The following is a 12086-nucleotide window of genomic DNA, read 5'->3' as shown; positions in this document are numbered from 1 at the left end:
CAGCTTTATTTTGTTTATATTGTGTCTAAACATACACTTAGCTTCTGTGTGGCTGGGGTGGGTGGGAAGCCTTTGCTAAAAGGCAACAGGACTGTGCAACAGGACTTCCTCTTTGCTTGTGCACCCCATCTGCTCGGGGGGTTGGAGTAAAGTACCAGGACAGATATTACATGGGGAGCAGAAGTCCTTGTACCAATGAGACAACTTGGTTTTATGCAGCCCGTGTCTTGATCATTCATTGAGCTATGATGTTGCTGTATAGCAAACTGAGAATTTTAATTTGCCTGGGGCAGCAGAAACTGTGCCAGACGCATCTGCAAAAAGTGAAAACTGGCACTTTTAGGATGTGTAGGAATGACTGAAGAGCAGTCCCCCTGCAAAGTTTATTTCCACAAAGGAAATACCTTCCATTTATGCAGTGGCACTCCACACAAATAGACCACTTTTTGTCTGGTGCACATGTAACCTAGACAGATGCTTACCACTCAATGACTAGTTTTGATTTTAACTCCCTATAGTTGTTTAAGCATTTTTAAATCAATGCTTTTATTCCCCTCCCTCCTCCCGGGGGGGACGGGGACATTTCAGAGCTTAACTTCTCAGTACACATTGTGTAATTCCATTATTACTGTTTTACACAATCCATTTACAATTTGAAACACAGTATGGGGAAGAGGCTTAGAGCTTTTGGCTTATGCAATTTCTCATTTACACGTTGCCCTCTACAGGACTTCTATATGCCCTGCTGCAGAATAAAAAGGACAGGGAGCTCTTCACCTAGTCTCTACTCTTCGGCTTCAAATTGTGCACATGGTTCCGTAGTATTAGAGGCGTTTTGTTCGTTTGCTTAAAGCTCATTACCTGCGGGATGTAAGGCAAAGAAATTCACTTACACAACTCCTGTTTCAGTATGCTTTATTGAAAGGTACACTGTTTCTTACAGGGCATAACGGCACTTGTTAACTAGTTGCAGCATTCCCTGACTCACACGGAATAGATTTAGAAATTCTCTCTACATCCAGATGGCAAAAGGCACACGTTAGGAGATATCAATGCATCAGTAAGTATCACGGTATGGTCACTTAGAAACCAATGGCTTAAGGAAACATTCTATCACTTCATTTTGAGTAGCTTGTATTGAGGTAGAAGTTGGTACTGAAGTTCTAGAATACTTCCTCACAGAGAGTTTCAGCCAGCAGCTTTAACACAGGTAGAAATGACCATATACGTATTTAGACGGGGAGCTACATTCATTAAAACAGCTACAGAATAAGTTACAAACCCATTTAACAGCTGGAAGACACCTAGACTAGAAGTGGATGCCATTCAGAGTAAGTAATGTAGAGGTGCTGATTCAGCCAAGCTAGGAAAGCTACTTCTGATGTACAGTGGCACAGGGCTTCAGTACATTATTCACAGCCATATGGCAAAACTGCACTAAGCATTACTTGGCTTCGTACTTCAGGAGGCGTTGTGCTCCCAAGTCCTCACTCCCAAAGGCTGCTATGTCCACATTCAAGTGGTCATGATGCTAAAAAGTTAGCTCATGTTTTCTTCCCCACCTCCGCTGTCCATTTCAACCTTCCAATACTCATCAATGGTAGCTGGTCCTAACTGGCTCACACTGGCATCAAAGGGACCTTTTGTGGTAAAACCCAATCATTGCCACAACTTCCTCTAGAAACACTTTCCAGCTTAAAATAAAACAAGCCTGTGTATGAGGTTTATAAAACCAACCTAATGCAATGTTCTACTGCACTCCACACCTCACATGCTTTGACCAGTCACTATTGTGTTCCCCAAGATGTACTCCAGGACTGCCTTTCAGACTTTAACTCAGTACAGATTTTGGACGAAGCGTCTCAGACAGCCTTTCTATTTTTAGGTAGTGCTAATGTCCCAATGCTTGACCTACATTCTTACCTCAGCTTAAGTGTCAGTGAACATTGTGAAGTTTCAAACAGTGTTTTTAAAAAAGCAGACATTAAGCAGCATTTACACTTTGCTAGAATGTGCAGTGCAGTGGTGCTAGTCACATTATATATTTAAATGCTTTACTTCTAATACCCTGGTGTTTAAAACACATTAAAAACATCATAGCTTAACTCAAACACTTGCAATACCCATCTGATTCAGTCCTGGCACAGACATATAATCCAGTTCCATACTTGTAAAGTGCATCATTATTTCAAGAAGTTTCAGAATCCTGGATTCAGTTGGGACATTAAAGTTTCACTTCCTTAAACGTGGTCTGAACATGTTAAAAAGTTTGCGTAGAAACGTTTAGGACCAAACACTAATGGTAGTATGAATTTCATTTTCCTCCAGAAGTCAGAATGAAACACTCAAATAGCTGCCATTTGTGTATGCTTTAGGCCCAGGGATCATTCTGTAACAGTATCTTCATTCTTCATCATGAGGAGTTAAAAACTATTGATATAACGAGTAGCAACATTTTAAAATGTGCATGGATACTGGTTTTTAGTACGGTTCAAGATATATCCAGCTGATTCTCTGCTCCAATACAAAAGGAGATCCTAGCCAAATCTGCACTCCCATCTTCTCTTATGGATTCTCTGTAGTTAAATGAATAATAAAAAAATGTCATTGCAAGGTAGAAGTAAAATAGTATAAGTTGATTTAATCAGTACTGTACAACATTCAGTTCCCTCTCTTTTTAAAAAAAAATCACTCAAAATCACAAATAATAACAAATAAACAAGATTCTTCTGAATCTCTAGACTTCTCCCCTCCGTAGGTTATTTGGTTAACCTTTTCAACTGCATATTATAAATCCTCCTAATTTTTTTAGTCGTCCGTTGTATCCAAAGTTTATGTAACATAACAAGAGTTACAGTGGTACCTCGGGTTAAGAACTTAATTCGTTCTGGAGGTCTGTTCTTACCCCAAAACTGTTCTTAACCTGAGGTACCACTTTAGTTAATGGGGCCTCCCGCTGCTGCCATGCGATTTCTGTTCTCATCCTGAAGCAAAGTTCTTAATCCAAGGTACTATTTCTGGGTTAGCGGAGTCTGTAACCTGAAGCCTCTGTAACCCAAGGTACTACTGTATTTAAGACCTGCCAAAGAGTTCAAATGTTTACAGTGGTCTGTCAAATATAATATAAATTTCTCCCATTCTTTGTTGAAGTTTTGATCCTCCTGGTTTCTGATTTTCCCAGTCATTCTCACCATCTCTGCATAGTCCAATAGTTCAGTCTGCCAGTCCACTAAACAAGGTCTCTACAACATTCAGTTCTCAGTAAATAAGCAAGTTATGCAGCGGGAAGATTTACAAGAATTACCCCACTCTTTCTGCTTTCAGGAGCAGCGAGTTTTGATCTATTTCAAAACCACAACTTAGCCTACCATAAAGACATTACTAATGGAAAGATGGCGGAAGTACATTAATGTGCAGAAGCACTGCTCCCCCCCCCCCCCGAAATCTGGCACCTCTGAGGTGGGCACCATTGCCATTCTAAAAGAACAAGGGAGGCATTCATTGTCAGTTCTGGCACTTCTTTTGAGAAAAATAGCACTGTGCACAACCATGATCATTTTGAAAACCTAGGTCAGTACTTTCACCACTGGGGAATAGGAATCTGTGGTCATTCCTGACCATTGACAGTGCTGGCTGAGGCTCATGGGAGTTGGGAGTACAACCTCTCGAAGGCCACAGGTTTCCATCCTAATGTTACACTGGTTAGTACTTCAGAGGCAGACAGCTTTCCTACTGGCTACTCATTTGCCCACTTTTAGTGCCACTCGTGAGTGCTGTCAATATAAAGAACCTTCTTCCCTTCCTCCTTGAAAAGATCAGGGAGTAGAGTAGATACAAAGCTTTGATGTTTAACTAGCACTGCTGACATAGCCACACACTGACACAGAGTGGGGGAGGGTCAGAAAGTATTTTTAAAATTCTTCTAAACAAATCAAAAGAAAAAAACCCACATGCCATATAGACAACTTATTTAAAAGTGATTACGTTAGTTTTACAGAATCTTATTTCAAATTTACTCACCTTTCAGGAAACCACTTTCTGGGATCGTGGGAAGATGGGCAATTCTGTAGTAACTGTGCTTTAGCTGCCCTGCCGTACGGCCGGACACAATCCATTTCAGCTTCTGAACATTTGGTTTGGAGCACTTGCTTGAGGAGTATTCCAAAAGGCACTTGGACACAAGCTCTTTCCAAAAAGACAGCTCTCTGTCATTTATCTGCCAGAAGCAAGTTGAAAAATGAAAACTAATCAGTGCCACTGAGAAAGCAGCAAAGCTTTGTTTGAAAGTCAGGTGTGCACTCGGCTTTCAGGATAAACACTAGGAACCAAGTAAGCTGTTGCGATTGGCAGACAATAACATACAATTTGATCTGACACCTGATGAACGCTCTCCATAGGGACAAGATGTCTGACACCATCACTGTCGGTTTTTAGGTGCCAGGCTAAGAGATTTTTTATTTACCCAGGCCTTTGGTAGTTAAGTTAGATTTTACTGTGATGCTCATATTTTAGTAGGGTAGGGTAGGAGTTATTCTTTTTGTGTCCCTGGGAGGTTCATTTTAGGAATTATGTATAATAAATTGTTAAATTTCAGGCTTTAAAATCGCTAAATTGTAGTCTAACTCGCTAAATTGAATTGAGGGTGGTTTTTTTGTATAAAGCAGTTAACAAACAACACTACTGCAGGTGGTGACCATTCTGAGCGGGATTTCCGTTCCTGACCCCCACATGCACAGGCAGAGTCCGTGGAAGCCACTCTGCCCTGTTACACTTGCCAGCACACCCATTCTAGCCTCTTCTGGGTCCAAAAGGATCCATTCATCAGCAGTTGCACATCAACTGGACACATGCAAAATGGTCACCGCCTGTACTACTAATAATACCCTTAAGCAAGGTTTCAACACCACCCTGTGTATCAAGCTCTGACAAGTTTTGACATTCTTATTCACTTAAGTCTACACTCTGCCACCTGACAACTGTCCAAACCAGGTAGTATCATACCCTGCTTCCCCAGGGAAAGATCTGTCCCAAAAATTCCATTTCGTATATCAATATGGGGTTGGGCTAGCAGATCTTTGAGATCCCCTCTAACCCAGTGGTTTTCAACCAGTGTGCCATGGCACCCTGGGGTGCCTTGAATGATGGTTAGGGGTGTCATGGGCAACACTGGCCTCTGTCCCTCTTTCCTTCTCTCCCTCCTCTGATGCCCTCTTGCGTCTCTGCCTCCCAAAGGAATGCACAGTTGTTTCTTGCAGCAGACCTGACTACAAGCTCCCCAGATGAATGGTGCCTCTGGGGCTGGCCAGGGAGTGCTTTCCAGGCCCCTGTGGGGCAGTGGGAGGAGGTACCTCTCCTTGGGGCAAAGCGGACAGCTCAGAGACCAGGGACAGCAGCAGCTGCCTAGAGGACTACCAAGGAGAGGAGGCTGAGGGAACACTCCACAAGGGAAGGTGTTTGAAAAAGGGTGAGGGACTGCCAGCGCTGCAGGCAAGGGGTGACATAACTGGGCTCCTGACCCCACAGGGCAGCCGCAGAAAGAATATAGTTGGTCAATGGAGCTGTAGTCCCCAAAAGGTTGAAAACCTCTAGGATTCTATAGGATCTAATCACGCTGAAACCTGACGTAGACAAAATCCTTCATTGTACATAGTCTCTTATTAGGCAAGAGGCTCTATACATTAACTCAAGGCTGCTGGAAACAAAGAGATCCAATCTTCTGGACTAAGCATTTATCTACTGCCTACCTTGGAGTGTATTTGAAGGTGTTCTATGGTGCCTTCCAATTCTGGCAGTTTTTCTTCTTCAGCTTCCAGGACCAATATTGAGAGAGCCAAGACAGATGGCTGAGGAACAGACAAAGCAATTAAGATGACAATCAATCCTCTCCAGGTCCTGCAGAATATCTGCAAGCACCAATCAATCAAGATCCTTACCTTTGCTTTCGAAAGAACAATCCTGCAGTGACATGCCTTGAGCTGGGCTTCAAGTCTCTCAAAATGAAGATGTTTCTTCCTGTAAGAAAGTGAGACCTACTTTAGTAGATTCTCGTCTTTGCATACAAAGTTTACATGGCAAAGCTAACCTTACTAAGCTTTGAACAGCTACAGAAATTTTAGATCAGTTTAGTAATATTCATTTTTTATTATTTCTAAACCACCAACTCATTAAATATATATATATTTAACACATTATAAAACTATGAAACCATAAAATACAGAAGAAATGAACAACACCGAATCAAATTATCTAAAACCAGTTTTCAAACCAGAATCATTTTCAGCAGGTGACAAAATATCAAAATGCAGGTGCCTCAGATTTCACTCTCCACTGTTCTCAAATTCCATCCAAGCATTAGGAAGAACTTCCTGACAGTAAGAGCTGTTCGACAGTGGAATTTGCTGCTAAGGAGTGTGGTGGAGTCTCCTTCTTTGGAGGTCTTTAAGCAGAGGCTTGACAACCATATGTCAGGAGTGCTCTGATGGTGTTTCCTGCTTGGCAGGGGGTTGGACTCAATGGCCCTTGTGGTCTCTTCCAACTCTATGATTCTATGATTCAAAGACTTCCACTCTGCCTAAATGGAACTGCCAATGTTCCAAACATGTTCTGAAAGGAAAATTCTCTACCTCTCATAGGTTAGGCTGCCATGTAAGACCGAGTGATAAAGTTGCAGAAACTGGAAGGCCGTCGTTGCTTTCACTTTACCACACAGCTTCTCTAGAATAATCTCCTCCATTCTCATCAAGTCGGAAACTGTGAATCGGTACTGGCTTATTCTAATTAAGTCGGTGGCTAATGGAACATTCCTCTCTTCTTCTGTTGCTTTCACTGCTAGGTAGAAGCAGCTTAGTCCAACACAGCCCAAGTGTTTTGGCTGTACCTGGAAGAGGAAAGACAGTCAGAGATTCAGGGTTTTTCTTTCTAATGTGCAATTTCATTTGTTTTAGGCTAAATCACGCTGAAACCTGACGTAGACAAAATCCTTCATTGTACATAGTCTCTTATTAGGCAAGAGGCTCTATACAGTCGAGAAAAAACAAATTTCATTTGTTTTAGGCTAGCTGGGAATTGAGCTGGAGCCTTACACATGAAAGGCAGATGTTCTGCCATTAAGCTGTGCTTCCCTGTAGAACTTCCAAAAGTTCTCCTCCCACCACCTGCAATTAATCATCTCAACTTCCTTGAGTGGAAAGTTCATTCCAAATATCCTTGCATAAGCCTACAGTCATCCCTTAAATAGAAATGCGTGCTCAGTTAGCTCTACACTTGGGGAAGCAAGGCAACGATTTCTCTTCCCCAAGCACCCACTGTCATATACGTGTCTCAAATGTTTTAAGGCTATTCAAGTTCAGTACAGATAACCCCTGCCCTCTTGCAGAAAGGGCAGTCGAGAAAGATTGTGTACGCCTGGCACACAACAGTTAGTTGCTTAAATACTTTTTATTTCTTTCAAAAAGGTACTTTTTTTTTTACTAACTGCTCCTAAATGTCTCCTGCTGCAATTCTACAAGGTTTATAACACCCTCCACCCAACCTAGAAATGTCCTTTGAAAAATATTGAATGATTTAAAAAGACAACCCTGAATTTAATAATGAAAATTGACATGATAGACATGATTAATAATAGGGTGGAGAAGGCAGCCTGAGAATTGGGTCTTGCCCCCACCCACTTGCCATACGGTTTAGAATGAGTTGGTCATGATCAATTTGGTGCTTGGCCCCAAAACGGTAGAAAACCCCTGTGCTAGATGAACACATTTGCTTTTTGCGGTGGATGGAGCAACCACTACCAGCAGTTTGGGACACTCTCACATAGCTCCAACAAGCCAACAAACTCGCCAGAAACAGAAGGTCCTGTGTGGGATACACTTTCACCCACAACATTGTTCAAACTGCTCAAAAACAAGGTATTGTGTAAGTTGCCCACTTGTGATACACAGCATCAGCCTCGAATACTGAGACCTCAGAATGATATGCATTCTGCATTTTAAGGGCAAGCACAGTCACAGCCTCACATCTCTTTTCAAGGAAGCTAGCAAATATACAAAAGAGACTATACAACTGGTGAAAGAGAGGTGACATTAAACTTGGCATGCATGTTCAAGATACAGTTATGCATTTCATGTTGAAACCCAATCTCTACTCCTGGCTCAAGAGGCAGGAGCAAATGAAGCCTCTCAGACATGTGCTTTGATAGTGTTTAGTCTTTGAATGCATTCAGAATTGCTTGAATCAATGAGACAAAGAGAAGTTTCTGATGCTCTGAACCACTGAGACCTCAAAATCTGAATTCCAGTCGAGGATTTACATAGCATAACTGCATGCATGCATGTTGAATTGAATGCAACACTCCTTTGCAGTCAAAGACTTTAAAGTCCATATGGTTACGAAGAGATGAATGAGCCTACAGCTTTGTTGTTCCAAGACTTACCTTCATTTTTGACAGAAACCTGTCTAAGTAATTCACTGCGAGAGAAAACGTCTCTGTACCAAAGCCAAAGAACTGAATTAAACTAAGCAGGTCCTTCACTTCGAAGTCTCGCAACCTTGCCGTCATCCGGAGCCCATTATCGTGAGCAGATTCAATTATTCTCAGGCCAGATAACTTTGGCTGACATCTTAACTCTTGATCCAGTAACACACTCAGCTGCCGCAGCAATTCCAGAGTCTCACTTGCTGCCAACGTTTCAATCATCTAAAATACAAGACTTGGGTCAGAGCAACTGCTTACAGCATAGCATTTGTCTGCAAGTTCACAAAAGGAGCACATTTAATCCTGCCAAGGTAGACCATCAGATGCTATAGTGGAACAGCTAAGCAGCATGATGTGTTGCCTCATCTTAAATTAAAGCTCCAAAAGCCACCTTTGATGAGATACTGCAAAATTCAGGGATAGAGAGGGAACAGGTGGACAGTACTGCCAGCAACCCATGTGAACAAAATTAGAAGGGAACAGTCACAGTGGCAGGTGCTGCATTCTGCTAAAAATGGTCTGAAGTTTAAAAGGTTACAGACGTTATATGCGAACACTATGCATATTCACATCAGAATGTGTGGGTGCTCTCTCAAAACAGGCCTAAAAAGATCAAATCCCCAGGGTTAAGATGATCTGTTTGTCACGTCCACAGACTCAATTCCACATTGGAGCCGCAGCAATTAGAGGGTGCTGTGTGAGGCTCAAAGCCCACAAGCGCTTGATATAAAGAAAAGCAAGACAATTGGCAGACTAATGCTCCCAGCTACACTGTGTAGACATGACTGCTTTTAGGCCACATCACTCCCTTTTAAACAGGCAGCAGGGGCCACATCTGGACTGGAGTTGAAGATCAGCAAGGAGGGGTTGCTAACAGCTGCTAACTGGATGAAGGGCATCCTTTCTAGCAAAGACGTAAGGATTTACTGATGGACCTCTTAATGCATGGGCATGTGTTGCCAACCCCCAATGAGTTAGCGATATTAGATTACTGCAATATGCTCCATGTGGAGCTGCCCTTGGATCTGGTCTGGGAAGCTTCAGCTAGTGCAGAATGCTCAGCTAGACTGTTGACAGGATCATGGCACAGGTATTGAAAGACCTGCTCTGGCTTCCAAAATGCTACCAGGCCAAGTTTAAGGTCCCTGTACTAGTGTGCAAAGCCCTTAAGCATTTAAGCCCCAGATGCTTTAAGGACCACCTTACCCTGTAGTGCAGCTTGGATGAGTACTATTAAGGCCAGAAGCATCAATCAAGTCAGGAGTACCTTCAGTGTTATAGGCCCAACTCTGGGCAACTCTGTCCCATAAGAAGTTGGGGCAGGAACTGGCCCTTACTGTGTGTCAGACGCTTGGCCAAAACTGTTTCATTTCCGGGGGACTTTGCACTCTGAATGCTTCCCAGATATTTTCCTTATTTTTCTTTTTGAACAATATTTTTGATTGGTTTTTAAACGACATAAATACAAAAACAGGAACTAAAACAGTTATCCAGCAGTACATCTAATGGCTTTTGTTCTACCCATTGAATTTATACATAAGCTTGCACATCCCTTTTATGATATTTTTAAAAGTTTTTAATGTTGCATATATTTCTATTCTATTGCTGTAAGCCGCTTTGAAACCTACATGGTGAAGAGCGGTATGCAAAGTTTAAAATAAGCAAACAACGTTTAAATGAAGTTGCAAGGGCTGGCCTTATGATGAGGCTCTGGGCTCCCTGCGTGTAAAACATGACCATCAATTGGCCGCCTGGGACCTGCTCCTTCTCCGACTATACTCCCTAATTTCAGAACTGAGTAGGGGACCCATGAAATGAAAAGTGAAATTTGCACTTTTATATGGACCTTGGAAATCTGGGTCTCCCTCCCCTCTCCCCCCCCCCGCCCTTCTTTTCGTTTCGGTGCCATCTGCGGCCCTTACGGGTCTTCATAGTGAAAAAGAAAAGAAAACCTTGCAAAAGTCTGAGGTCCGCCCACCTCTTGCGCCTGCGGCAGCAGCACCTTCCGGCTCTGGGCTTTGCATGCCCGGGCTTGCCCTTTTCCTCTCAATCTCTCTTCCCTCCCCTAAAAAACTGGTCTTATGCGTCAGAAACAACCCACCTACCCACTGAAACCCCTCGCCTGTCACTTACCTTGTGCCCCAGGAGAAATGAAAACCAGACGATTGGGAAGCGCGGCTGCTGCTCTTGCCCGTCCTCCTAACTGCAGGCGAAGTACGCGGAAATAAAAGATTTGCACTAAAAACAAATAAACTTGTAAACAAGAACTTACTCTTTCTAAAAGCAGCCGTTTATTTTAAATAGCATTTAAAAAAAGAGAGAGCAAAGATCAGGTTTATGCAGAAATAAGTTCTTCCATTTCTTTTACAGTCCAGCCTTTCCCTCCTACTGTTGCAAATACCTTCCACGAAGCTCCGCCCCTCCGCATATGTATAAAAGGGTCGCTCTCCTTCGATTGGTCACTACTTTGACCTGATGGGCGAATCAAAGCTTCTCGTTCAGCCCCGCCCCCGGCAGAGGGAGAGAAAGCCCATAGAGAGAAAGATGTAGAGTCGTGCAGGAGCTCCGGTATCCCGTTTCACGATCTCGGTCGAAACTTAGTTGGCTCGCCTGGCTTTGCGTAGGTTAATCACGACTGCAGACAGGCCACAGAGAGTGAGGCAACCCCCCCCCCCACTGCACAATCATTCTTTCAATAAATCTGACTGCTAAAGGGATTTCTGCATTAAGGACAGAGGATTAAAACCTCTGGAAGAAACTTGTAAGCGGCTGTAAGCCTAGTCGCTATCTCATATGACGATTGTTAAATATGTAATGTAATGTTTGCACGCACTGAAGTTTGAAAAACGGTTTGGGTTTGCAAAGTAGGGGAGTTCGTATTAGGCAAGAGAGGTTTGTCTCTAGCAAATGCTATAGTGTTTCAGCCTTTAGGCTAATAGACAAGACCGGCACAGGTGAGACAACCACCTCTACTTGTAGGATCCATAAGGACAACAGATCCCAATGTAGATCTTTATCGCCCAACCCATTGTTCCTGATGTAGATATTCACTTCCTCCTTCTTTCCTGGCAGCATGGGTGTAGCCAGGGAGCTGGAGGGGGGCAGCTGCTCCCCATTATATCAAGTAAATAAATAAAAACACATAACTAAAAGTAGAAATCGTCAGAATATTTGAAATTGAAATGCTCACTGAGATACCACGACCTCCCTCCCTAGCGAGCATTTTCCTAGGAAGAGAGTTAGGGTCTGCTTTTGTTACGCTTATGCATGTAACATATCATTTCATCCTTCATTGCACTTTGTGAGCTATTCTCTGCAGAACATCAGAATTTAGAATACTACAGCAGTGGTTTCTGGCTGGCTATCTCTCTTGCTCAGCCACGCACCACTTGTACAGAAGAGTGGTTATTCAGTACCTTGCAGAGAGTAAAGACTTGGCTAAGGTCCACAGTGAGGGGGGGATCTCAATGGGCTATATTTACAGAGTGTGCATTGAAAATTGCATTGGAAAAAGGAGGAATTTAAGAAGGAAGTGCTGAAAAAGTTTTAGTTTAGATTGTTTTAAAACTTGTTTTAGTTTTTGTAAAAATAATATGAAAAAGGCATGTTAATTTTT

The 12086-nt window shown here is 42.7% G+C and overlaps 1 protein-coding gene across 2 annotated transcripts; it reads right to left on the bottom strand.

Moving 5' to 3' along the window:
• Positions 1-898: 898 nt before the first annotated feature.
• Positions 899-11375, bottom strand: CCNG1 (cyclin G1). Of its 2 annotated transcripts, none has more exons than XM_083719720.1 (7): positions 10604-11375; positions 8429-8692; positions 6624-6877; positions 5934-6012; positions 5745-5843; positions 4021-4216; positions 899-2576 (listed from the first exon to the last, which is right to left on the bottom strand). In XM_083719720.1, the coding sequence occupies exons 2-7, from the start codon at positions 8690-8692 to the stop codon at positions 2566-2568; spliced, it is 903 nt and encodes a 300-aa protein (XP_083575846.1). In that variant the 5' UTR covers positions 10604-11375; the 3' UTR covers positions 899-2565. The 2 variants fall into 2 exon arrangements, with proteins under 2 accessions (XP_083575846.1, XP_083575847.1); XM_083719721.1 differs by having other exon boundaries at positions 10743-11375.
• Between the last annotated feature and the right edge of the window lie 711 nt (positions 11376-12086).

The sequence above is a fragment of the Podarcis gaigeae genome (assembly GCF_964106915.1).
Source record: "Podarcis gaigeae genome assembly, chromosome: 2".
NCBI lineage: Eukaryota > Metazoa > Chordata > Lepidosauria > Squamata > Lacertidae > Podarcis > Podarcis gaigeae.
The sequence above is the reverse complement of the archived record's forward strand: the minus strand, read 5'-3'. Positions and strand labels throughout refer to the sequence as shown.

Bases quoted from the DNA above. Each gene is read 5' to 3' on its own strand.
- CCNG1 (XM_083719720.1), bottom strand. From the start codon at position 8,692: ATGATTGAAACGTTGGCAGCAAGTGAGACTCTGGAATTGCTGCGGCAG. The intron at 6,013-6,623 runs GTAGAGAATTTT...ACTTTCTTACAG, and splicing joins GGCAGCCTAACCTATGAGAG to GAAGAAACATCTTCATTTTG. The intron at 4,217-5,744 runs GTAGGCAGTAGA...TGCTTCTGGCAG, and splicing joins ACCTTCAAATACACTCCAAG to ATAAATGACAGAGAGCTGTC.